This window comes from Syngnathus floridae, chromosome 10 (genome assembly GCF_059516105.1).
Source record: "Syngnathus floridae isolate MCC-2025c chromosome 10, RoL_Sflo_1.0, whole genome shotgun sequence".
NCBI lineage: Eukaryota > Metazoa > Chordata > Actinopteri > Syngnathiformes > Syngnathidae > Syngnathus > Syngnathus floridae.
In genome coordinates, this window is record NC_142422.1 from 12,755,003 (window position 1) to 12,782,117 (window position 27,115).

At 46.3% G+C, this 27,115-nt stretch overlaps 2 protein-coding genes across 7 annotated transcripts; one reads left to right on the top strand and one right to left on the bottom strand.

Moving 5' to 3' along the window:
• Positions 1-616: 616 nt before the first annotated feature.
• Positions 617-10,653, bottom strand: bcl3 (BCL3 transcription coactivator). 2 transcript variants are annotated; one of them, XM_088387127.1, is made up of 9 exons: positions 9,862-10,653; positions 8,910-9,021; positions 7,400-7,508; positions 4,494-4,695; positions 4,285-4,373; positions 4,114-4,191; positions 3,634-3,801; positions 1,264-1,366; positions 617-1,183 (listed from the first exon to the last, which is right to left on the bottom strand). In XM_088387127.1, exons 1-9 carry the CDS (start codon positions 10,301-10,303, stop codon positions 1,017-1,019), a joined length of 1,470 nt encoding a protein of 489 aa, XP_088243253.1. In that variant the 5' UTR covers positions 10,304-10,653; the 3' UTR covers positions 617-1,016. The 2 variants fall into 2 exon arrangements, with proteins under 2 accessions (XP_088243253.1, XP_088243251.1); XM_088387125.1 differs by having other exon boundaries at positions 1,258-1,366; positions 9,862-10,651.
• A 1,840-nt stretch (positions 10,654-12,493) lies between these two features.
• Positions 12,494-17,883, top strand: cblc (Cbl proto-oncogene C). 5 transcript variants are annotated; one of them, XM_088387132.1, is made up of 9 exons: positions 12,496-15,119; positions 15,184-15,330; positions 15,695-15,851; positions 16,026-16,147; positions 16,217-16,354; positions 16,423-16,510; positions 16,763-16,894; positions 17,092-17,262; positions 17,696-17,883. In XM_088387132.1, exons 1-9 carry the CDS (start codon positions 14,746-14,748, stop codon positions 17,723-17,725), a joined length of 1,359 nt encoding a protein of 452 aa, XP_088243258.1. In that variant the 5' UTR covers positions 12,496-14,745; the 3' UTR covers positions 17,726-17,883. The 5 variants fall into 5 exon arrangements, with proteins under 5 accessions (XP_088243256.1, XP_088243258.1, XP_088243255.1 ...); XM_088387129.1 differs by having other exon boundaries at positions 12,496-14,126; positions 14,697-15,119; positions 16,026-16,354; positions 17,089-17,262; XM_088387131.1 differs by having other exon boundaries at positions 12,499-15,119; positions 17,089-17,262.
• The last annotated feature ends 9,232 nt before the right edge of the window (positions 17,884-27,115 follow it).

The window sequence follows — 27,115 nt, forward strand, 5'->3', positions numbered from 1 at the left end:
GGTTCCAGGGATACTGTATTGGGCTACAGAGATACAGTGAGATTGGAAGGGTCACAGAAAGGTTTGCCATTCAGCACCATGTTGTCAAACATCAAGTTGTACAAAACGTACTGAAACAGTGAAGAAATGGACATCTAAAAGTTCAAAATAAATTCACCTGTAAAGGTTATTTGTAATTTAGGTCTATCTTGAAATTTGACTGGAAAGCCCAATCCAAATTCCTATCTTTTTCTGCGTAGCATATGTAAACAAAACACACAAGGCAATTTAATGCAAATTCCATCACTGTACAAGTACAGGGGTTCCTGGACAGTCACTGTACACTGTATACCCGTGGTTCTTAACCTGGGTTCGATCGAACCCTAGGGGTTTCGTGAGTCGATCTTAGGTGTTCGTCAGAGCCTCCACTGTGGAGGTCCAAACATGCCTGATTTATTGTGTAAATTTGTGAAGATGCATATCTGAAATGGTCTCGCAAAGGCAACAGCAGCAGTCACTCTGATCAACAGGTATGTAATTTGTTCTGACTTAATGCATTGTGTTTTTTTTTTCTTTGAACAAGATGATGTTCATGCACGGCTCATTTTGTGCACCAGTAATAAACATTGATGTTATGAATTTGAAAAAAAACAAAAACATTTTTCACTAAAGAGGAGTTCGGTGAATGCGCATATGATACTGGTGGGGTTCGGTACCTCCAATAAGGTTAAGAATCATTGATGTATACAGTGTCTAGATTAAACTAGCAATGGGTGCCTAAACCCCCTCGCCCCCCAGCCTTGGCACACACCTGAGTACAAACAAAGCCGAGGTACATCACATTTCAGTCACTGAACAAATTCCATTGCGGATGATCACATGGCACTGGAAACGTGACTTAACCTGTGCGTTAGCATAGGTTAGCGTAGCAACCCAACTACGAACACTGTATTAGTTTCTCCCCCATTAATTCTTTGAGTAAACCTGCTACCCTTTTTAATGTGCAACATCACTGAATGCTAGATTTGTCATTTGCCTCATTGCTTGATGTTCCGAGGGATGCAGTAGTTGCCAGTTTTGATACATGAGGACTCCTGCTCGTAAAATGGAAAAGCGAACATTGGTGGGGTCCTTGGTGAATGGGAGGTGGTGCAGTGAGGCATTGTTGGAGAACAACCACGACTGCGGCTTGGAGATGGTGAACCTAAAATTTGAGAAGGAAAAAAAAGCACAGTTTTGATTTGGGGGGGAATCAGCAGGTGTACCTAATGAAGTGACCTCTACTGTTGATCATTAAGCTGCTGCTGTGTGGCGAGGCTGACGTGTCGAAATGTTGGTCTGGAACTTGTATGAGTTTTGAACCCCTCCCTCGTAAGATGTCTGCTATCTGCAAAAAAAAAATAAAAATACAAATGTCTCCATCGTCAGATTTCTTTCTCCCAATTCATTTACAAACTGGATTCGGTTGAAGTTGGGAAATTGTGTAAAATGTAAATAAAAACAAAATACAATGACTTGAAAATCCTTCTCAACCCATATTCAATTGAATATACTACAAAGACAACATATTTAATGTTCAAACTGATAAACATCATTGTTTTTTGCCAAATAATAATTAACTTAGAATTTCATGGCTGCAACACATCCAGTAGAAGTTGGTAAAGGTGGCAAAAAATACTGTGAAAGCTAAGAAAAGCTCATCAAACACCTATTTGGAACATCCCACATGTAATCAGGCTAATTGGGAACAGGTGGGTACCATGATTAGGTATAAAAGGAGCCTCCCCAAACATGCTCAGTCATTCACAAGCAAGGATGGGGCGAGGTTCACCACTTAGTCCATAACTGCGTGAGAAAATAGTTGAACAGTTTACGAACAACATTTCTCAAAGCAAAATTGCAAGGAATTTAGGGATTTCAACATCTACGGTCCATGATATTATCAAAAGGTTCAGAGAATCTGGAGAAATCACTGCATGTAAGCGCCACGTCCCGAAACCAAGACTGAATGACTGTGACCTTCGATCCCTCAGACGGCACTGCCTTAAAAACTGACATGAGTGTGTAAAGGATATCACCAAATGCGCTCAGGAAAACTTCAGAAAACCACTGTCAGTAAATACAGTTCATCACTACATCAGTAAGTGCGGGTTAAAACTCTACCATGCAAATCAAAAGCCGTTTATGAACAACATCCAGAAACGCCGCCGGGTTCTCTGGGCCCGAGCTCATGTGAAATGGACTGTTGCACAACGGAAAAGTGTTTTGTGGCCTGATGAGTCCTTTTTTCAAATCGTTTTTAGAAACACTGGACGTCGTGTCCTCCGGACCAAAGAGGAAGCAAACCCTCCGGACTGTTATCAACGCAAATTTCAAAAGCCAGCATCTGTGATGGTATGGGGGTGCAGTAGTTCTCATGGCATGGGTGACTTACATTTCTGTGAAGGCAGAATAAATGCTGAATAGTACATACAGATTTTGAAGCAACATATGCTGCCATCCAAGCGACGTCTCTTTCATGGACGCCGCTGATTATTTAAGCAAGATGATGCCAAGCCACATTCTGCACGTGTTACAACAGCGTGGCTTCGAAGTGAAAGAGTCCAGGTTCTCCCCTGGCCCGCTTGAAGTCCAGACCTGTCTCCCATTGAAAATGTGTGGCGCATTATGAAGCGTAAAATACGACAGGGAAGACCCCGGACTGTTAAACGGAACTGAAATGGTTTATCAAGCAAGAATGGGAAAGAATTCCACATAAGAAGCTAAGAGAATTAGTCTCCTCTCTTCCAAAATTGAGTGATGTTAAAAGGAAAGGTGATGTAACGAAGTGGTAAACATGCCCTTTCCCAACTTCTACTGCACGTGTTGCAGTCATGAAATTCTAAGTTCATTATCATTTGAAAAAAAAATAAAGTTAATGAGTTTGAGCATTAAATATGTTGTCTTTGTAGTGTATTCAATTGAATATAGGTTGGAAAGGATTTTCAAATCATTGTATTTTTTTTTATTTACATTTTACACAATTTCCCAACTTCAACCAAACCCGGTTTGTATCATAGGGACCAATTATAGATGGATTTTTCCTACTCACGGGCCAATACACTAGTATTTATGCGTTGCATGTGAGGCTATAAGGGGCATGTCCAAATAGTGACGTTCTGAGCTCAGTCAGGTGTTTGCAAGGTGAGGCACTTGGAAGTCAAGTTAATCCCATCTATCCATTCATTTTGTTTCATCCACTTGAGGGTGGCGGGTGAGATGGGGTACACCCAGGACTCACACACTTAGTATTAACAATTATGCCTCAGTGCTTTTATTCTACTAAATAAATCTAGCTGACCAGATGTAGGAAAAGTAACGATCATGCTGCACTATTCATATTTATCCGCTAGATGGCAGGACAGAACTAATTGGATTCTACTTCACTAATTCTCTGACGGATTTCGCAGATTCCTTTGCCCCCACTTCTGAAGTGCTTTTTCCCCCTCATGTTTGTTGCCAGTTTTTGGCATTCCTATTCATCTCAATGGAGAAATATTATTCAAAATACTAATGTTCTGACTTTAGGAGCGTGGTCATGTCACGGAATTGAAACTTGTATCTCAAAGCATCAATGTTTTCACCTGAGTGATTCACTTGACTGTTAGTGCTGACCTTTTTGTTCTTGGCCAGCATAACGGGCGTGTCGTTGTGGTAGTTTTTGAGACTGCTGTCGGCGCCGCTCTTGAGGAGCGCCCGCACCACGTCTGCCTGGCCCCGCGCGCAGGCGCTGTGCAGGGCCGTGTTGCTGCTGTACGACGGCCTGTTCACATCGCAGCCGCTCTGCGCCAAGACAAGGAGAAAACGTGGAGGACTCAGGTACACATTTGCAGTGGGCCGGCCTCCCAAAATAGAAATGAAAGTTTGTGTTGTTTCCTCCGCTGTTGTGATTGTGCCATAATAGTCATTTGGAAAAATAGTTTTTGGGGAACTTACCTGAATTCAATATTTGCATATTTCAAAAAATCCTACTTATCGTGTTAAAATGAAAAAAAGACGTAGTGACGACCTTTAATCCCATTTAACCCCTCAATGTGGTCATTTTGGAACAAGTGTTTCATGCAAGTCACAAGCCTTCCCACACAATCTCTTTACCTCAATGAGGAAGCTGACCATTTCTGCATTGTTGCTCTCCACGGCAAGAATGAGGGGACTCTGGCCACTCTTGATGTCCTGATGAAGTGGGCGTGGCAAAGTCATCCATCTGATGCAGGCAGGCAGGCAGGCTGAATGGAAATCGCGCGAGCAATGACGGAATGCACTAACCACGGTGTTGACATCAGCTCCCGCCACCAGCAACATGGCGGCCAAATCTCTGTGTCCGTGGAGTACGGCCACGTGGAGGGGGCTCAAACCTGGTGTGCGAGTTTAAAGGGCCATAGTGGAAAGAAACGGCCCACGTGAGAAGGACAGTGAAGTGCCGCTATTTGTGGACAGCCACGCGCGGCGGGACTTCTGCGTACTTCTCCACTTACCTTGAAAGTTTTTCATCTCCAGACAGGCGACAGATGAGGGGAGCGAAAGCACCATGGACAGACACAGCGGATGGTGGTATTCGCAGCAGAGGTGAAGCACTGTCTGGCCATTGCGGTCCAACGAGGAGGGGTCCGACCCGGCCCTCAGCAGCGCGTCCACCACATCTGACTGCCGGGTGATCACGGCCAGGTGGAGCGGGGTCTGCATGGCGCAAAGGAAATGATTCATTCATAAATGAATGAAATGTCCCCTGGCATTTGAACATGTCCATTCTTGAAACCGTGGAGCCAACGCCCGATAGCTACGCCTGACAAACAAACAAACAAACAAACAAACAAACAAACAAACAAACAAACAAACAAACAAACAAACAAACAAACAAACAAACAAACAAACAAACAAACAAACAAACAAACAAACAAACAAACCTAAACCTCGAGTCTTCATCTTTACTCATTTATACAATTGCTTGTTGGCCCGTAAAAAATGAATGGATCTGATCAGCAAGATTAAAACCAGTCAGCATAGAGCAATGTTTCCAAACCTGTATTGAGCCGAAGCATATATTTTTATGACAGAAAACACTTTTGCCCGTTTCGTGAATGAACATTGAATTGTTATGGCATGATCTGATGAAAAAAGGGCCGTTATCTCTGGTTACGAATCACAGACATTGACAAATTGAATGAATCTACTGGGAAGCCGTTGAGCAATGCAGGACATTCCCGAGCGAGCGTGAGGTCAGCGTATGTCATCGTACATGTCGACACTGGCCAACAAGGACACTGGTGTTTAAATAAACCCAGCGTAACTTCACATCAGCTTATGGGGAAGTGGACTTTCCACTCATATTTGGACAGGCTGCACAATAAATAGCAGCTAGAAAAAAAAAAAAACATCAAGTTTCACTTGCTCTTTGACTGGCTTGGAGGTGTGTGCATGCGGACTTTTAAACCACAGTAGTGAGGTCATATTGCTCTTTGGTCATATACTGAAATCTTGACACACTACATTTGGTTTCCTTCACTTAAATGGCTACTTGTTTTTATTTTGAAAAATAGTGTTAGTTGACCTCACTTAAAAATTTGACTGCTTTAACCTAATATTGTTATGGCAAAATTCGATATTACGCACTGACAGTGTTTCTGAAGCTAAACAACACTTGTCAACAGTGTACAATCTATCTGAATTTCTATTAGCTTTTTTTTTTTTAGCTAGTTTCAGATGTGTGTATGATATGTAATTCTCAATTATAGCCTCAGCAAATGCCCAGATTCAAACCCCAAACCACAGATCTGCACTGCAGACATAGTCTCCACTAGGTAAATGTGCTGGCATGTTTATTTTGGGTTAAGCATGACTGACTCGTATTTTCACTGCTGGGTAAAACCATTAAGCATGGACTTCATCCAGTTACGCCATTGTCCATCCGTTTGCCTCAATCTTGTGATTCACACGCACAGTCATATATTTACAGTATTCTTATTGAAGAGGAACCAACATATTCCAACTCCATATTTAGCCCTTTGAACCAGAGCTTCCTGTAAAACACCTCGAGGGGGATTAAAACAAAAAGAGAGCATCGATAAGAGTAAGCGTGTGTGCGTTGTGTGCGACAAGGAAGAGCAGGAAGGCAGGATAGTGAGGGAAAACCCCTTCTCTCTCCCTACGTGCTCTGGCATTGCTTAGAGATGAGTGGACCATGAAATGCTTTCATGCCACGCCAGACAGACAACTGCAAAGATCTCATGCTTTCCTGCTTGCACACAAAAAACCACTGATGGTGTCGCAGTGACTTAAGTGCGAGAGAGGTACACTGAGAGCGCGTGACAGCACGAGAGAGAGAGAGACAGAAAGACAGAGAGAGACAGACAGAAAGCGAGAAACGGATAGATAGGAAATGATAGATAGTGATAGGTAGAGATAAATAGAGAGAGAGGGAGACGGGGAGAGAGAGAGAGAGAGGATGAAAGAAAGAGAGAATGAGAGAAAGAGAGAGAGGGTGACGTACAAGAAGGGAAAGTCCCCGCCATCCACCCAGCGAACCTCAGGTATGTTACAACAGCCTCCAGCAAGACGAAGAGGGGTTGGGCGAGGGGGGTGGTCACGTGACTTCTCGGAAGGAGGATATCAAAGTACACAAACACACAGATGCACGGTGTGTACGTGCACCAAAATAAAAAAGCAACTTTCAATGTGCTGCTAGTATTTATTTGCTTTGCAACTATCACACCGCATTGCTGATTTCTTCCCCATGATATTAATCTGTGTATCCAGTTTTTTTTTGGGTGGGGTGGTGGGGTACAACTAATACACTTGCCATGCCTTCATTTGTGGTAAAGTAGCGCCTCAGTCACCATGCACATTTTTTGCCATAAGAGTAAAATGCTGCAAGCCCACACAAGCAGATTCGCCGATGTCAACCACACTCAACTAAGCGTCGCCTCTTTTAGGGAACGTGTCTAACACACAGCTAGTTGATCCCCGAAAGTTCTGATGATCAGCGCAAAGTTGGCGTGGCCCCCTGAGAGATTTAGTCACACATTCTGTGCGCGAGTATGACACACCCTTCATATTCTCGTGATTTCACGTACTTGTACTATAAAGGGCACCGAGAGTCACATACTTGTCAAAATGCTCTGGCACTCAAACACAGAAACTCAGGATTGGTCAGCAGCATTGGAAATGTCTCCCTCTTTGTGTTGTATAGTAAGTATAAATCAACACGGGCAAAAATGGAAGGAACCTGGCAAGAATGTAAGTGACGACATTGCGTGCAAACAGAGGCACCCTCAAGCGAGGGCGTGAGAAAAAAAAGTGTTTGTGTCGCCCTAATGTATGTTGTTGAAACCACATTCATGTTGTCAACGCGTGCGATATGACGAAAGTGATGCGTTGCTTTTACCTGTCGCAAGTTGTTGTAGATGTCCAGGCTCCTGCCGGCACACTGCAGCAGCCGGACGAGTTGCCGCACGAGGTCCAGCTTGCCTTGGACCACTGCGATATGCAGGGCTCTGCAATCAAAAGCACGATTCGATGTGTCTTTACGGCTGTGCCTCCAAAAACATGTTTCAAAGCTTGTTTGGTGTCAGGAGATCAGAAATGGAAAAACATTTTATTTTAGGGCTTTCTGATGCAAAGAGTCATTTGCCGAGCTCGTTTATGCTTTGATTTTCGGGGGGAAGGCCATGAATCGCCGAGGGAGCACATCTGTTGAGAACCGCACTGCCGTTATTGTGTTTTTTCTCTTCCGCACAGCCGTTAGCTTCCAGTAAAGGTCGCACGAGTGCTTTTGACATCACTTCCTGCCGCCCCTGACAATGGCCGCATTCTGCGTGCAATCCATCCATGCTAGCACGAGATGGGGCTTTTCTCGCCAGACTGCAGCGATTGTGCAACAGGAAACCGTCGCCGTTTCTCAAGAAGACGTTCCAAGCGCGCTTTGCACAGGACGTGCCGGGGCATCAGCGACGCGAGCGCTTTTGATTGTGGTAAAGGATAGGAAGCGTGGCCGAGGCATGTGAAGTGAAAAACACACATGTATGCCAAAGTGTGCAGCCGCTACTCATTCCTGTAAGTGACATCATCTCGCACAGCTGACTGACTGGTGTGTCAGCAAATGGCTCCATCGCTTGCCTTAAAAAGAGACAAGTGCATTGTTCTTTTGGAACCTGATGGTTCCGTCCTTCACACAACAGTGGTACCTAATGCTGCGTCTATTTTTATCTCCAGTTTCTCTGAGAGGATGTCGCCCCCAAATCACATTGACTGTATTCTCTTCATTGCCTTTTTCTCATGAGGTGAAACTGCGCCAAGTTCTTGGAAGTGGGCAGACTACACGGCCACATGCACATAACCCTAAAAGTTGCAACAGACAAGAAACTCTAAAGACATCCATGAAGAAAATCATCTGTTCTGAAGCCAGGCATCCTCTGACTTGGATGCAAGAAGAGCACACACGCGCACACGTCAGAGAGCGCGCACACAAAGAAGATGAAGCCGATAAGACAGAGAGAGAGCGTGTGAGGAGCGGATGTTTGGTTTTTCAGTCCTATTCATTCAGAAAGGCCCTATCGTCGAGGCCAACATAGCTGAGAAAAACCACACCGATTGCTTGATACCTCACACTCTTGCTTTTCCCGACCTCCGGGGACCCGCATTGACGTAAGTGGCGACGCGCGGTGGCCGTCGCGTCACACAAACATCTTGCAAATTGCTCCTCCTCTTTAGAAAAGTGGCCTGGCAACTTGGTCAAAAGTCGCAAAGTATTTGTTCAACAAGATTTTTGCCAGTCCAAAGTGCTTTGAGTCTTGTGTATTTGCTCGCTTGTGTGAGTTGCCCTGTGCATGCTACACATGTCAAGCTGCCTTGCCTCGCCTTCGAGTGATTGACAACATGAGAGTAAAGGCTCATACGTGTCTCCATCTTCATCTTGCCGAGTGGCCAGCGCCACGCTCCTCAGCGGGTCCCGCGAGTGCTGGAAGCTGAGACGCTCTGCCTCCGGGTAGGGGTATGCCGGACAGTGACCTGAAAAATAAAGCAGCGCAGTCAGTGCGGTATTTGACCCAGTGAGCTACTTGAGTCAAAAGAGGAATCACATTCTGGACGTTTTCTCAATGACTTGTCACCTGCCTGAGGCCACCTGTCACTCAACATATAAACCGCAGGAAGAAGCGCAGGAGGAAGTGCGTTTCAATGACACAGTGGGAAATTGGACCACACTAGCGTTGTTTCTGAGCGAATACACACAATATTTGAGTGACACATTTACTTCAAAGAATCATCTTCCATTTTGGCTTCATCATCTGGTATCAATCGCTCACATTTTTATACAATTTTTAATCTAAAAAATAGATTTCAGAATTTTAATATTAAATCATCCTTCCAATCATCCACAAATGTGTTCCCAGCTGAGCTCTCTTGTTTGGGAGAGAGGTGGAGTACACACTAGACTGTTGGCCAGTTCACTGCATAAATTGCACAAAATAAGTGAGTAAAAAAAGAAAATGATAAATATACATTTTGTATTTCTATTTATTATAATTTCTCAATAATTGTGTTAAGACAAACAAATGAATATATTATTTTAAATATATATTTTGTGTTTCTATTTATTATAATTTCTGAATAATTGCATGAAGACAAACAAATTAAAATGAGAATATATATTTTTTTCAATGTTGATTTGAATTTTATTTTTTTCTTAATAATTCTCCAATGCATTTCATTCGTCGTTAATTGTGATTTTGTATTTCACGGGTCGGCCCGGTCCCTATTCCCGGCGAATACCGGGGGGTGGACGATTTCGATTGGTGCCACAACTGATCGCATTTAATAGCAATGTAATGAGTGGTCATCGGTACTCACCATAAGTGAAGGAGGGCACGACGTGGCCGGGAAAAGCTCCCAAACTCCGCTCAGGCTCCTTCCCGTGCATGTGGGTTGCCCTAGCAACAGGCAGCCGACCCTCAGCAGCGCTCCTCTCGAGTCGCTGCGGCGCGACAGCCTCCCCGATCGCCGGGGAAAAGCGCTCCACTCGTCCCACGTCCCCAGACGATCGTTCCTCCGGCTCCACGGCGATAGGTCGCTTCCGAAAAGGCAGCCGGAGGGAAGCCCCGTCAGCCGGTCTCTTGCTAGGGAAGCCCGGCGTAGGCGGAGGCGCAGGTGAACCGACGGTCTCCTTGCGGCAACATGGGCGGTCTGGCGCCGCTGCGGACGAGGTGCTCCCCCGCTGACTGGTACTCAGGTCCAGCGGCGCGGCGGCGGCAAGCGAACGGCCGTCATCGTTCATGGTCATGACGTTTGGCATCAACACCGGGGACGAGGTTGAATGTCTTTTGAGAGTCTCAGGTGCGTCTCGGTGCTTCGCTGAATGTCTGTTGGCAGTAAAAACCGGACAGATAGCCCCCAAAAGCGATCATTCCGTTGTCGTCATTGGTAGGTTTTGTTTGTTTAATGATTACAACTACAAATATTTTTCAAATCAAGCAACCTTCAGCTTAGTGCTGAATGCGAGTTATGCATGGAAGCTCATGTGCAGCTGCGTAAGTGCTCCACCATTACTTTCATTTTAAAATGAAAGTGAGCGATTGTGTGCGCGTGCGCGCTCGTGTTTGCCTGCATGCGCGTTTGGAAGAGTGCAGAAAATGTGTGGCGCCAACTTTCGTGGTGGCATTTTTGCATCAAAGTTTAAAATGTTATGTATCTATATTATCCAGGGGATGGATCAAAATCTCACGGGGATGGGTTAAATGCAGAGTACAAATTTCACCACACCCAGATGTGTGTGTGACGATCATTGGGACTTTAACTTTAACTTTTAATTATATCTCTCGGAGTGAATCTGTGCCATCACTTACAATACATAGGTTCCTTCTGGTGCTAAGAATCGCTGCATCGCTAGTTCATTTCACGTTTTTATTTCATCATGTTTGCAGATCATCTTTGAGTTTGTTGAGGTGCAATCATTAGTTTATCTGAATGATAATCATACTCTATAAAAACAGTGGCGGGCCGTGCATTTCACACCTAGGCTTTCAGGAGTGCTCCGTCTGAATCAATCCAACCCGCAATAACTATTTTATGGCTATAAAACTTCTACTGCAGGTACAGCTGCGACACACATAAAAAAAGCATAAAAAATAATCTGATGAAATTGCAATATTATTTAGGAATATAGCAACATTTTACTCACCAAAAATCCTGATTATTTGTACACAAAATCCATCCTCCTTTCTTTCCTCAAGAAGATTTCAAATACTCTGTTTTTCAGATTATCCATGTGTTTCAGTTCCATCAAGAAGTCCTTTTCTATCTATTAGCTAATGCTAATGCAATTTGCAGCGTTCCTCGGAGCCTGTGAGCCAGGAGTACCGCTCGTAGTTAGTGGACTGAAAGAGCCGGACAAATCGTTTTCCCGGTTGTGACAGGTTTGCTAGCTGCGGAGTTGCCCGACCTTGCTTAACAATGTCCAGCTTTTCTTGAAAAGTCCATCTTGAAAATAGCTTTGACAGTAAATCTGCAACCAAATCAATTTCTTCTCCTCCTTCAGCCACTGTGGGTTGACAAAATAGCCATTAAATCAACACAATAATATCTTTGTTTGTGCAGCTTGCTACAGATGTAGCTAGCTCTGGCTAGTACACTCTCTAACTATCCAATCAAAGCGTGTGAATACGCTGACAATTCCGTACGCCTGCTAGAGGGCCTTGGTGTCGGCAAGTCAAAATCTGATTGGTTGAAGCAACAGTTTGATCAACATTTATTTTATGCTAAAGGGCCTGCAGAACTGATTGTGAAGGCCTCCAGGCAGATTTCTTTGCAAAGATTCCTGGCAAAAAATAGTGACTGAAATGTGATTGGTTAAATCCTTAAATATGAAAATACATGTCTGGCGGCAGCGCAACCAGGGGGCTAGCAATGAAAGGAAGCAGACAGACCATTTGGAATTATTCAATACGTATTCATGGACAAAATATAATTAACATCAGTCTGTGATTCAGATATTTTTAGGCCAGCAGAAAAGGCCTTGCAGAACCTGACGGCCCCCCACTGCTACAAATAGCAAACACTCAAACGCCAAACAAAATGCGATAGTATACTTTTGGAACAAAGCCATCATTTTTCAATGATAAACACGTATGCCCACTGCACCACTGTATTATAATTTTCAACTCTATAATAGTCTATAATTATGTTTATGTAATTGCACATAACCTGAAGTGGAACCTGAAGGAGCGCTGAGAAGCAAAACCGTTGAATTCCGAAACAATTTTCCCCATTAGAAATAATTGAAGAGGCAATAATCTGTTCTCAGGCAGCTAGTTTTTGCCCTAACGTTATTTTTTTTATCTCACAATTGCGGAGCAAAAATACACAAAGTTGAATATGCAGTACATTTAAGATCCACATAATTTGACATTGATTTGGCGCTGAATCTGTAAACGAAGAGGTGCAGAGGTGGGGTGGGGGAGGGAGGGTCATTGTTTGGAATTGGAATCACCTTCCATATAAAAAATCCAGTGGCTGCATTTTGTCAGTGTTTTACTTTCTTTGTTTTATCCACTGGGACCTGGATATCCCCTCGTAAATCCCTTAGCAACACTAGCACTTTTTATGGCCTCTCTATTCCTCAAAAATGAACTTATGGTCAATCGCTGCACTTTGAATTGCGATGCCAAGTAACCCGAATGCATCTTTCTTACTTGTTTTTCAGCTCTTCTTTTTTCTTTTTACAAAGGTTTCCCGAATATGTTGAATTCTGAGGTGGTTGACTTCCGGGGTTCCACTGTATTTATGAAATGGTTAACCATTTTTGAATTTTTAATATGCAGAAACATTTCCGGGTCAAACCCCCAAGGCAGAGCTCATGTGCGCGCAGGCCTCCAAGCATAACGAGGAAATGGGAGAATAAAAACAGATTCTGCAACCAGTCACATGCACGCAAAGCTCCACACCCACGAGCACATCCAGTCCACACCTCAACATGTCACATACACCAACATCTCCTGATGCTTGGACTTACCCGTGCAGGGCCAATTTGGTACTTTCCCGATCCACTCAAGTGTGGAGTTGGCCAAATATTTGTTGTCTAAAGTCCCTAAAAAATCCAGACGGGCTGCACACACGTGCGCATTGCCACCATATTCTGCAGAGTAAGACACAAATGGATGATTAGTACACTCGTTTATAGCTTTAGAAATGCTTCAATGGCTACGATCTCTGTGGTACTTTGACTAACCCCTTTTTTCTCTCCCTTCTGTTAAATGGGTTTGTGTGGCTCCGTCAAACAAATGAAAACATCATGTGGGTCGGATGGGGCTTGAAAGTGCAGCAAATCTAGATAGGTAGAGCCGGTAAGGTGAAGTTCGATTGGGGATGTTCCGACCATGATCTCCTGATTGTGATGGCATCAGGGACAAAATTACGCTACCTTCTTTTAATCTAACAACGCCCCCTTGGGGTAGGAAAGATCATGCGCAGGATGGATTGCTGGTAGAGCTCCTAAACTTGAAAATCTACCAGGTCGACCCCAATTGTCAACTTTGGTTAGCCGAGCGCCAAGATTTTGAGCATTTCTCAACGACGGCAGTGTTACTCAAGAGAGCGTCCAAGATGTTTTCCGAGCTCAAGAGAGTGGCCAAGATGTTCTCTGAGCTCTGAGACGGGACGGACATGTGAAGCCAAGTCATCAAGCTGGTACAGTCTGTTTATTATTTGTCTTTTCCAGACTGTTGTTTCTGAACAAGAAGAGAACCTCGGCCATCATACTCCAGGATGGGGTCTGAAGCCTAATGGAAGACCAAACACTTTGTGGGTTTTGGCATTCTGCTTGCTAGGAAGCAGATGTCGGCTCCTGTAGGACAACACGTAGCAACTGCTTTCATTTTGTGTGAAGCGACGCGTTTTGAGGCCAAGGTCGCTCTCTCACTCTCTCGCCGTCTTTCTGTTGGGCGCAAAACAAAGCAAACCAGTTGGTCTGGCTTCAAACAGGAAGTCAGCAGTTGCAGTGCACAAAAACAGAAAAACAGCGGCTGCATTTGGGCCAGCAGCCCCGACTGCGTTTCTGACGTTTGATGTCTTGGCCCTGCCTCGCTGAAATGCTACCAAGGGGACAACCAAGGCTTGTTTTTGTGAGTAAGATGACATTTTTTTACTCCAACCTGAGGATAAGCTCTCGATGAAATACATTTGAAGGAACATCCTCCAATGAACTCTAAATGCAACTCTTGCTTTTTTTTGTTTTCTTTTAACGACCGTCTTAAAGCAACTTGCAGATTCGGGGTTTGCTAAAAAGGGCTCTGACAGGGATCTCCAAGATTTTGTGGGATGATGTTTTTTTTGTTAAAATGTTTTTAAATTTTCAAAAAATAATATATATGCTCTTTTTTGTTTTCTAAATTATCATGCTATTACTATTTATTATGGTGCACACCAACATTTCAGAGGTTGAGAAATACATATCTTTTAATTTTTATTAAACGTAGATTCTTACAAATAATTTGAAATGAAAATCTAGTGATTCTCAATTTTCCGGAGTCATACAGCATAAAAAAGCATCAGAATTGCTGTAAGATTTGAATTCATTGGTAAATGCTTTGCGCTAATCAAATATTTCTCGATAGTTACCAGTTGAGAGGCGTTCTGGGTTCCATTTTAAACAGCTTCAGTCACTTGTCCCATAAATGTTTAATTCTGGAAAGAAAGGAAAAAAGGTGACTTGAGAGAGCTTATCAAAGACAAGATTCAAGCATGCAACGTGTCCTGATGGCGGCGGGCATCTCAGAAGACGTGGCGTCTCAGCGTCCCAGCAACCGACAGCACCGGTTGGTCAACAAAACTCTCCGGCGGTTGGAAAAGCTGCACGAGGCATGCGCAGACCCCAGGCTGGGCCTCAAGAGCAGCTCACCTTACCTGCTGGAGCTGCTCCCCGAGACAGCCTCTGCGCTGAGACGGGTCTGGGAGCCCTACCGAGGTCTCGGGGCGTTCACGGGCCCAGCCCCCGGGGAGGACGAGGCGGCGTTCCTCGGCCTCCATGCCAGGACCCTGCTGGCTCAGACGGACAGGGCCTTGCTGCTGTTTAAAGAAGCCAAGGAGAAGATGTTTGACGAGACGTCCAGCTACAGGTACAATACTTTGAAATCAACTTTGCGAGCAATATGCCAGCATATGTGTTGTGTTTCGTGCCAGGAAGGACCTGACCAAGCTGTCCCTGCTCTTCAGTCACATGTTGTGGGAGCTCAAGGCCATCTTTCCGGGGGACCGTTACCATGGCAACACCTACACCCTGACCAAAACGGAAGCGCGGGACTTTTGGAAGATGACTTTTGGCAATAAGTGAGACTTTTGCTTTGCAGTTTTTGGATTTGCTTTTTGGGGGAGCCTCTCGTCTGTCATTCAATGAAAATGATTTTGCATTGTTTTCACCAAATATTGATTTGCCACCATTAGGGGGCATCTTCATGCTTAGCAACTATGTTGGAATGAGGAGGAGGTGCTTCAGTTAGTCAGGATAGAGAAAAAAAAAGTGCTTTTTCGCAGGTAAGGGTCAATTTCTGAGGTTTTGCTTCGTCAACTGTCATTGAATGTAAGATAGGAGTTTGCCTCCCATTATTTACTATCGATTGGTTGGTAATGAGAATAGGTTCCATCGTGAGGCAGAAGCCTCCCTCGTTTACCTATGCTGACCTCTGATGTATAGATGCCTGGTAAGATGGAGCATCTTTGCGGAGAAGCTGCGGTGCGTGCACCCGTTCCAGGAGGGGCTGGAGTCCGTGGCTCTCAAGGCCACCCTTGATCTCACCTGCAACGATCACGTCTCAGTCTTTGAATTCGACATCTTCACCAGGCTCTTTCAGGTGATTTTGCAATGCACTACAGAAATAAAGCTAGCTTTTTCTTTCACACACATACAATCGTCTGGCCTTTGCTGACTTTGATCACAACGATCACCTATCGTTCATATGCATCAATCTCATTGGAGGCAGATCGGGATTTTTCGTTCCCAACTGAACCTCCCCTCCTTCCTTTAGCCATGGGGGTCCCTCTTGAGGAACTGGAACCATCTGGCCGTCACCCACCCAGGCTACATGGCTTTCCTCACGTACGACCAGGCCTTGTCACGACTGGGACGCCACCCCCGCAAGCCGGGAAGGTGCAACAGCGCGACTCCCACGAGAACTCGTGCGGTCATATTGCTTCTTAAATTTGCCCTCCCTCTCAGCTACATCTTCCGTCTGAGCTGCACCAGGATGGGCCAGTGGGCCATTGGTCACGTGACTAGTGAAGGCGACATCGTGCAGACCATCCTTGAGAATACGCCGCTTTACCTGGCGCTCCTTCAGGGCCACAGCCAGGGCCGGTGGGCGCACAAACACACACGTCTTGTGTGTTCCGTATGTTCTTCTAAGGTTCTTCATTAATTGGCAGCTATTTGTACCCCGACGGGCAAGACGCCAACCCAGACCTCAGCGCCTTGCACCGACCGGATCACAAAGCAAAAGTCAAGGTCACACAGGTATGTTGCACTTCAGATACAAATTGGAACAATATTTCCAGTAGGGGTGAAAATGCTTTGATCCTTGGATACTTTTTTTTTTACTTTGAAAATCAGATAGATTGAAGAACAACCGCAAAAACTGGAGACTGTTCATTACTTCTGACAGGACCAAACTTGCAAAGTCAGCAAGAAGACAATAAAATGACTGAATATGGTTTGACGTCATAAATGAGGCACTAATATGCGACTGACTCCTCCGTGGTGTGGCAGGAGCAGTACGAGCTTTACGGCAAAGTGGGCAGCTCCTTCCAGCTGTGTAAGATCTGCACACAGGAGGAGAAGGACACTCGTATCGAGCCGTGCGGACACCTGGTGTGCAGAAGCTGCCTCGACAGCTGGCTGGTAGGACAGCGCAAGACACGTTGGGTCCCCTGCTTAATTTCCCTTCATCGTTCATGTCCGCAACATTTAAAGCAATCATTTTTTTAAAATGCAGTTTCACAATTTACAGTCAGTCATACAAGAGGTTCATTGGACACCAACAAGACACTTCATTAGGTACACCCAAGCGACTTACTTTCAATTTCAACATCCAGCAGAAATCGGCGGGCCACACGTGTCCGTACTGCCGCTGTGACATCGAAGACACAGAGTCCGTCGAGGTCGAGCCCTACCAGCCCAAACACAAGCAGGACAAGGAGAGTGACAAAGACGACGACCACGAGGACATTGAGCTGCTGGTGAAGCAAATGGCCTCGCTGAGGAAGAAGGCATGAGCTTATGTTATTCTGACACCATTTTCTCTACACTTTTTGGACATATTTCTACTCCCACATAATACACTGTTCCAATTTCAACATGCTCCAAAAATTCACATCACCCAGGTTACTCTTTTTCTCATTCCAGAAATGTAGTTTTGTCACAGTTACATATAGTTCATTAAAAGTTCATTAAAAATTCAATTCCAGCAGGACATTTTATTTTTTAAATGCTTAATTGTATTTTTTTCAAACATAATTGTAGTATTATTTTTATTTTATATATACTATATACACCAAACTACAACTAGCCAACCCCACTCCAGTTCCTGAAGTCACTCACGAGGCCACACCCCTTCGAAGCACACATCCAACACACAAATACTACAGAAGGTACAGTAAATTTGTTCAACTGATGATATCTCCTGTGCTTCATGTGCATCAGGCTCCAGAGAGAAAGACCGCTCAGCAATGAATGACAGACGCTGGTGGGATTGGATACCATTTCCCATTTGGCCACATGATGGGAAATGAGGATTTACAAACACAAATCCTTTGAAATTGCCTGTGTGTGATGTCAGAACAGTAGGCAACAAGAATATATTTTATAAAAAATAAATCATTTAAACTCAATTCGGTAATGAGTTTTTTTTTTCCGTTTGTTCAAGAAAGGTTGGCATTTTGCCGTGATGACATGTAATACATCCCTCACTACATCACACTTTCATTATCGCGGCTTCAATATATCAGATTTTTTCCCCTCAAAAAATCACAAATTCAAAATAAACCTTCTAAATTGAGGAATTATGGCACAAAAGTTGCCCACACGCCAGCAAAAGGCAGGGAGTGTCCACACAATTGCAGTCCGTACACTTGTACCTTTTTATAACAAAAGTTGTTATAACAAGAGTTCTAAAAACATATTTACAGTATTGTACCTTGTTATAAACGTTTTTTATGATATTAATGTCACGTTCCGGCAGCAAAAGGCAGGGAGTGTCCACACAATTGCAGTCCGCACACTTGTAACTTTTTATAACAAAAGTTGTTATAACAAGAGTTCTAAAATCATATTTGCAGTATTGTACCTTGTTATAAAAGTTTTTTATGATATTAATGTCACGTTCCGGCAGCAAAAGGCAGGGAGTGTCCACACAATTGCAGTCCGTACACTTGTACCTTTTTATAACAAAAGTTGTTATAACAAGAGTTTTAAAATCATATTTACAGTATTGTACCTTGTTATAAAAGTTTTTTATGATATTAATGTCACGTTCCGGCGTCACCTGCCGCTCGGCCACGCCCCAATCGGCTGAATCACCCACACCTGTCAGGCTCTCTATTTAAACCCTGTCATCCAGTCACTCCGTTGTCTACGGAAGAGGATTAGGGCCAGTGAAGAAAAAAAAAACGAGGGGTGACAGGATTCTGATTTTATTCGCAAAATTCTGACTTTAAAGTCAGAATTCTGAGAAAAAAGTCTGACTTTAAAGTCAGAAAGTGGGAATTCTGACTTTAAAGTCAGAATTCTGACTTTATTCTCAGAATTTCTCTCAGAACATGTGACTTTAAAGTCAGAATCCTGTCACCCCTCGTTTTTTTTTTTCTTCACTGGCATCGTGGGGGCGCTGGACCGAGTGGGCGCGCGTGCTGTGTATGCCGCACGGAGAGGGCGCGCGCGCGCTACGCCGAGAGGGCGCTGTCCCGAAAGGGCGCGCGCTGCGCAGTGAGGGCGCTATGCCGACAGGGCACGCGCACTGCGCTGAGAGTGAGCTGCATCCAGAGGGCACCGCGCCGAGAGGGCACCGCGTTGCACCGAGAAGACGCCAAGCAGCGCTAAGATGGTGCCACGTCGCGCCACACCGAGAGGGCGCCGTGCTGTGTCGAGAAGGCGCGGCCCCCACACGGTTCGGTGCCCTCCCAGTGCAGCGGGCGCCCAAAGGGCGCACACTCGGCGCTGCGCGCCTGCCCTGTCCGCGCTGTGTATCCTTGGGGCTCGCTCTCGGTGCAGCGCTTGCAGTGCGCGCGCCCTCTCGGTCTAGCGTCCTCTTGGCCCAGCGCCCTGTTGGCTCAGGGCCCTCTCGGTGCAACGCCCTCTCGGGGCGGTGCCATCACGGCGTGCACCCTCTAGGTGAGGCACCCTCTCATCGTGAGGCCCTCTCGCCGCACCGAGAGGAAGTCGCGCCAAAAGGAAGTGTCGCGCCAAAAGGAAGGAGGGCGCCGCGCCGAGAGGGCGCCGCGCTGCTGCAAGAGGGCCTTGCTGCTAGAGGGCGACACACTGAGAGGGCGCCACACCCTCTCGGTGCAGCGCGGCCCCCTCTCGGCACGACGCGGCGCCTTCTCGGCGCGGCGCCCTCTGGCGCGGTGCCCTCTCGGCGGGGCACCCTCTCGGGACAACGCGCGTGTGCGCCCCCTCGGCGCGGCGCCCTTTCAACGCGGAGCCCTGTCGCCGCCGAGTGTGCACCGCGCCGAGAAGACGCCGCGCCGAGAGGGCACCGCGCCGAGAGGGCGCCGCGGCGAGACGGCGACGAGCTGAGAGGGCGCCGCGCCGAGAGGGCCCGCCCCGAGAGGGCGCCGCGTAGGGAGGGCATGCGCGTGCGCTGCGCCGAGAGGGCAATGCGCCGAGAGGGTGCGTGCGCTGCACCGAGAGGGCAATGAGCCGACAAGGCGCCGTTCCGTGGTGCCCTCGTGGTGCCCTTGCGGCGCTCTCACCAAGCAGTGTCCTGTCGGCGCAGCACGTTCTTGGCGCGGCGCCGTTTCCGCTCGGCGCACGCGTCCTCTCAGCCCAGCGCAGTTCTCGTTCAGCAGCGAAGAAGTACTGTGGCACTACCACAAATGTGTACGAGCACGTGAAAACATTCTTCTTTATTTGAATAAATAAGAAGGTAAATAACAGTAAATATATTGTTACAATATCAGCACAAGACTTTTATGAACCTTTATTGTACAAACCGGATTTGGTTGAAGTTGGGAAATTGTGTCAAATAATAATTAACGTAGAACTTCATGGCTGCAACACATCCAGTAGAAGTTGGGAAAGGTGGCAAAAAATACTGAGAAAGCTGAGAAAAGCTCATCAAACACCTATTTGGAACAACCCACATGTGATCAGGCTAATTGGGAACAGGTGGGTACCATGATTGGCTATAAAAGGAGCCTCCCCAAACATGCTCAGTCATTCACAAGGATGGGGTGAGGTTCACCACTTTTCGTTAGAAAATAGTTGAACAGTTTAAGAACAACATTTCTCAAAGCAGAGTTGCAAGGAATTTAGGGATTTCAACATCTACGGTCCACAATATCATGAAAAGGTTCAGAGAATCTGGTGAAATCACTGCACGTAAGTGCCACGGCCGGAAACCAAGACTGAATAACCGTGGCCTTCGATCCCTCAGACGGCACTGCCTTAAAAACTGACATGAGTGTGTAAAGGATATCACCAAATGCGCTCAGGAAAACTTCAGAAAACCACTGTCAGTAAATACAGTTCATCACTACATCAGTAAGTGCGGGTTAAAACTCTACCATGCAAATCAAAAGCCGTTTATGAACAACATCCAGAAACGCCCCCGGGTTCTCTGGGCCCGAGCTCATGTGAAATGAACTGTTGCACAACGGAAAAGTGTTTTGTGGCCTGATGAGTCCTTTTTTCAAATCGTTTTTAGAAACACTGGACGTCGTGTCCTCCGGACCAAAGAGGAAGCAAACCCTCCGGACTGTTATCAACGCAAATTTCAAAAGCCAGCATCTGTGATGGTATGGGGGTGCAGTAGTTCTCATGGCATGGGTGACTTACATTTCTGTGAAGGCAGAATAAATGCTGAATAGTACATACAGATTTTGAAGCAACATATGCTGCCATCCAAGCGACGTCTCTTTCATGGACGCCGCTGATTATTTAAGCAAGATGATGCCAAGCCACATTCTGCACGTGTTACAACAGCGTGGCTTCGAAGTGAAAGAGTCCAGGTTCTCCCCTGGCCCGCTTGAAGTCCAGACCTGTCTCCCATTGAAAATGTGTGGCGCATTATGAAGCGTAAAATACGACAGGGAAGACCCCGGACTGTTAAACGGAACTGAAGTGGTTTATCAAGCAAGAATGGGAAAGAATTCCACATAAGAAGCTAAGAGAATTAGTCTCCTCTCTTCCAAAATTGAGTGATGTTAAAAGGAAAGGTGATGTAACGAAGTGGTAAACATGCCCTTTCCCAACTTCTACTGCACGTGTTGCAGTCATGAAATTCTAAGTTCATTATTATTTGAAAAAAAATAAAGTTAATGAGTTTGAGCATTAAATATGTTGTCTTTGTAGTGTATTCAATTGAATATAGGTTGGAAAGGATTTTCAAATCATTGTATTTTTTTTTATTTACATTTTACACAATTTCCCAACTTCAATCGAACCCGGTTTGTAGTTTCATACACTTTATTGTTGTTTAAACACTTTTTTGCAATGTCATTTATGGACTATAAGCCGCGACTTTGTTCCCAAATTTTTACCCTGTGGCTTATAGTCCGGTACGTTTTAGCTATGGATTTTTTAGTGTTTTTTGTGATGAGTTGATCACTTTTATTGTCAGAAATGAGTTGAGCCAGGGTGACCAAATGCAGCTTGAACCAGGATTTATTGAAGGGAAAGGGAGTTGGAAGGGTGGTAGGTGTGGAATCGAAGACACACGGGATAGAGACTCACGGCCAGCAAACAGACAGACCGACCGATAGAAGTCCACTTGGACAAGGTTAAAACTCTGACCGTGAGCCTCCAGACAGACCGAGGGAAAACCAGACGACAGGAACAGAAACACTTGGCACGGACAGGGATGGAACAGAACAGTAGACACCGACACAGGAACACGCGGGCAGGGTTTAAATAGATGAGACAACAAGAGGGAGCAGGTGACAGACATTACGGTAACGAGAGGGGTGTGGCTGGGTGAAGTTGCCAGCCGAGTATGCTCTGGCACGGCACGTGACATTTATACACTTGTAAAAAGGCTGTGGACCGCTGTTGCGCGGCCCCGCTTTGCTGGGCGGAGGGATATTTGACACGGTCACTGTGGAAAAATGTGGTGTGTTGATCGCATGTCTATCCGCCAGTCAAATAGTTCCGTATCATTCGCACAAAGAAGAGACAGAACAAGATCAAGACGGACATTACTGAAGAAAGGAAGCTGTTATACACAAACCGTCATTATGGGGACAGAAGAAATCCATATGATGCCGCTTTTAAAATAAAGGCAACCAATTTGGGTCATTGTTAAAGACATCGTGTTGCGTCACCTTTTTCTTGCTTTATTTCCCAATTACGTCTTCTCTGGAACTATACGTGTAGCTTGCTAGTTTAGTGTAACTTGCTTTGTGCATGAATAAAATTAGCATGAACAGACCCTCTTCATGGAAAATACTAGAAGAAATGCATAAAAGTGATGACGAAAGAGACTGAGAAAGTGTATGGTGAAGGATATCTAACGCTATTTCAATCGGACACAGAGGAGGAAGACTTTGATGGTTTCAGTGCACAGGAGGAAGATTAAGCTCTTTTACTGGCTCTTTTTTTACTTTTACCTGTATGTTTTTCTAACCAGCCCTGTTAGTGCTGTGATACCGTGTTCCTGCTGTGTTACTGCCGTGTCTCAATGACTTTTACTGGTATGTTTTTTGTAATCCAGTCCAATTAGTGCTGTGTTACTTCCGTGTTGCTGTGGTAATATTGCCGCGTCACAGGCAGTGTTTGGAAAGAAATGTCAAGGTATGTTATTAATATATTGAAAAGGCTTTCTGTGTACTGTCTTTCTTTGCAAATAACTCGCATGCACCTGCGGCTTATAGTACAATGCGACTAATTTATGATAAAACAACATTTTCCGTGATTCTTTGCTGGTGCGGCTTATAATCAGGTGCGGCTAAGAGTCCGAAAATTACGGTACATTTAAACACTTTTGTAATTATTTTAAAGTTCAACTGATTTTCAGAAACATTCTTATTTATTTGAATAAATAGGTGTCACGCACCGGTGTCGTTCAGCCACGCCCCCTTGTCACCACAATCGCTGTCACCTGTCGCAGGCTGATTGGGAGCGCTATATTAGCGCAGCCAGCGTGACAATGCTTGTCAGCTTGTCTCGTGATGTCTGCGTGCACACCGGTCCCTTCCACAGCTGCTCTACTTGGAGATCACCCGTCCGCCACGTCCAGTCCTCGCCAGTGCGAAGCCCGGCCGACAGCTCCTTCACCTGGCTTGCCATCCGGCTATCCACCCCTGACGAGCGCAGACTCGCCCGATCGCTGCTTCAGCTCTCTAGCGTTCCCCTCTCCCTCCACAATAAAGACTGCTTCACTTTGCATTTGGCTGTACTGTCCGATCTCTCACATTAGGAAGGTAAGATTAAATAGTATATTGTAACAATATCCACTCAAGAATTTTTAGTAACCTTTTTTGAAGTGTAAACGTGCCTGGCTCCTCTCTGCTCATGCATGCTGGCCAGCTGACGCGTCCCCGCACGAGGTTTCATGGGTCTCCTCTGCTCTTGCCGCACTCCCGTGCAGCCCAGTGCGAGGGCTTCCTCACAAGACATTTATAATTTTATTTTTTAACATTTTATAGTATTTTTAAACATTTTAAAGTGTAAACGTGTCAAGGCTCCGCTCTGCTCTTGCTGTGCTAACTGGCTGACGCGCCCTCGCAGACCAGCGCGGGGGCATCCCCACATTGCTCCCCACTGAGCCATAGACATATATTAGAACTCTCGTCTGTGTTTAAACCTAATTTAGACATCTATATTAGGAGAGTAGATTAGATTTGAACCCTTTGAGTGTGCATTCCACTCTGTCACTAGTACTTTTAGACACTACTTTGGTGCTTTTTGAACACTTTTAGCGTAAACCTAGAACTTCCAGAGACTAAGAGATATACTTGTAAGTCGTTTGGAGCACTCTGCAGAGCTGATTATGTAACACTCAGAGTGTGAATGCACTTTATGACTGGTGTACACCCTACACTTTTGAGGTTAAATATTAATACTTCAGGAACTTATAGAAGAGTATCTTGAAAATATAAATAGAGGGAGCGCGCGCTGCGATCGCTGCGGCGAGAGGGCGCGCTGAGGGTGCGCCGAGAGGGCGCGCTGCGAGGGAGCAGCAAGAGGGCGCCCTCGTGCCACGGCGCCCTCGAGCCGCAGCGCTCTCTCCACGCAGCACGCGCGGCCTCTCGGCGCAGTACACTCTCGGCGCAGCACCCTCTCCGCGCAGTGCGCGCGCGCCCTCTCGTCGCACCCTCGGCGCGCCCTCTCGCCGCAGCGATCGCAGCACGCGATCCCTCTCTGCGCAGTGCCCTCTCAGCGCAGGGTCCTCTCGGCGCAGCACCCTCTCCGCGCAGCGCCCTCTCCGCGTACCCTCGGCCCGCCATCACGGCGCAGCGCTTGCAGTGCGCGCACCCTCTTGGCGCAGCACGGCGCAGCACGGCGCTGCATTTCGCTGCACAGCGCTGCACAGCGCAGCACAACGCCCTCCTGGTGAGGCGCCCTCTCGGCACGCGCCCTCTTGGCGCGGTGCCATCTATATGCAACGCCTTTGGACAAACGAATTTTTTTGCAGCATAAACCAGCACAAACGAAGCACAAACGAACGGTATCATTTTGGGTCCATTTGGAAGTAAATGGGGGGCTGAGTGACGTCATCGCTATAAATTAAATGTCTAATATCTACGAAACCGTAGCAGCACAAACAAAAATTTTTGCGGCAAAAACCAGCACAAACGAAGCACAAACAAACAGCACCATTTTGGTTCCATTTGGAAGTAAATGGGGGGCTGAGTGACGTCATCGCTATAAATTCAAGATTCAAGAGTTTTTTTTTTTTATTCGCCATGTTTGAGCGTGCCAAACAAGGAATTTGACTTCGGTAAATCACAGCCTCTGTTCAACATTTAGGTGACTAACAACAACACTCAGGACATGTGAAGAACGAAAGATTCTCAAACATCCCCTGATCTTAAACTGATGTCAGGCAGGGAACAAGGCGGAGGACTCGGATGCAGAGTCTTTCTTTTCACGGATTTATTCCAACAAAAAGATGACCAAAAATACAACTCAAGGCGCCTCTTGCGAGGGAAACACGCGGCAAAAAGTCCAAACAAAAGGCGTCGCACTCGGGCGAGACAAAAAGGGCTATGGGGAACAAGGCACTAACAAAAAGCGTCGCTCGGTGGCGAGACAGAAAGAAGGAATCTTACTAGGAATTCGGACGTCAAGGAATCGCTGGTGGTCGGGACGAGGCAAGACACACTGGCACAAGACAAGGGGAAGACACGGACTAAATACACACAAAAGGGCTGGGACGCAGGTGCTGACAATTAGCGTCAACCACACAGGTGCACACAATCGGGATCAGGGAATACAAGACAACAGAAACAGAGGAAGGAACCACGAACTGAAACGGAATAGATGACAAAATAAAACAGGAAGTGAAGTTACGACACAGACAAGACAGAAATCCGGAAAATAAACGTGACCGCATGACAACTGATCTTAAACTCCCAAGAGCGCAAGGAAAAACTCAAAACTCCAGCTAGGGGAAATGAGAAACCTTGAGAAGAGACCACAGATGGGAGGGTCCCTCTTCTAGGATGACCAGGCGGCAATGGATGCAGAGAGGACACATAGTACAAACAGTGTAGACATAAAAGGTGTGGAAAGCGGGATGTTATTGCACAGTAATGACTCTGAGACTCTAAGAGTGGTGTGAGTTCATTAGTGTACAGAGCTCTATAACGGCGTCTGGAGGGGAGTAGTTCAAACAGGCAGCAACCTGGGTGCGAAGGGTCTGTTGAGATGTTACTTGCACGTTTCCTGGTCCTGGACAGGTACAAGTCTTGGATAGATGGGAGGTTGATTCCAATTATTGATTCCGGCCCTCGCTGTCCCCGGTTGGGAGCCGTCGGAAACGGTGTGCGAGGAGGCAGAAGAGGGGCAAGCGCGGAGGCGTCCGGGCCAGGCTGGCGGCCAACCCAGCGCGCCCGGCGGTGCCCTCCATTCTTCTGGCGAATGTTCGAGCGCTGGACAACAAAATGGATTACGTTCGCCTGCTGAGGTCTACGAACCGGACGGTGCGGAACTGCTGTGTGCTCGTGTTCACCAAGACCTGGTTGAGTGACAACATTCCGGACTCTGCCGTGCATCTGGAGCGGCTAGCGTGCTATCGGGCGGACCGTGCCATTGTACGAGGGGGAAAGTCGCGAGGAGGTGGAATATGCGTCTACATCCGAGAAGAATGGTGCCAGGACTCTGTGGTGGTATGTAAGCACTGCTCGCCGCTTGTGGAGTTTGTGATCATTAAGTGCCGTCCTTTTTATCTGCCGAGGGAATTTACCGCGATTCTGCTAGTCGCGGTATACATCCCGCCTTCCAACATCGAAGGCGACAGGATCGCGGCGCTTGGTGAACTGTACCAGGTGTCAGGAAGGAGTTGAGCCAGGGCGACCAAATGCAGCTTGAACCAGGATTTATTGCAGGGAAAAGGAGTTGGAAGGGAGGCAGGTGGGGAACCGACGACACAGACGGGAGGAAGACTCACGGCCAGCAAAACAGACAGACTGACCGACATGAAGTCCCCTTGGACAAGGTTAAAATTCTGACCGTGAGCCTTCAGACAGACCGAGGGAAAACCAGATGACACGAACAGGAACACTGGGCACGAACAGGAATGGACTCAACAGTAGACACCGACCGGGAGAAACACACGGGCAGGGCTTAAATACACATGGTAACAAGAGGAAGCAGGTGACAGACATTACAGTAACGAAAGGGGTGTGGCCGAGCGAAGTGGCACGGGCGTGACAGTACCCCTCCCACAAGGGACGGCTCCCGACG

Excerpts from the sequence above, each read along its gene's own strand:
- bcl3 (XM_088387125.1), bottom strand. The coding sequence starts at position 10,303 with ATGCCAAACGTCATGACCATGAACGATGACGGCCGTTCGCTTGCCGCC. Across the intron at positions 4,192-4,284 it reads GAGCTGATGTCAACACCGTG|GACATCAAGAGTGGCCAGAG; the intron begins GTTAGTGCATTC and ends CCACTTCATCAG. Across the intron at positions 1,367-3,633 it reads TGCTGGCCAAGAACAAAAAG|ATAGCAGACATCTTACGAGG; the intron begins GTCAGCACTAAC and ends TTTTTTTTGCAG.
- cblc (XM_088387128.1), top strand. The coding sequence starts at position 14,746 with ATGCAACGTGTCCTGATGGCGGCGGGCATCTCAGAAGACGTGGCGTCT. Across the intron at positions 15,852-16,025 it reads TCTTCACCAGGCTCTTTCAG|CCATGGGGGTCCCTCTTGAG; the intron begins GTGATTTTGCAA and ends TCCTTCCTTTAG. Across the intron at positions 16,511-16,762 it reads CAAAAGTCAAGGTCACACAG|GAGCAGTACGAGCTTTACGG; the intron begins GTATGTTGCACT and ends GTGGTGTGGCAG.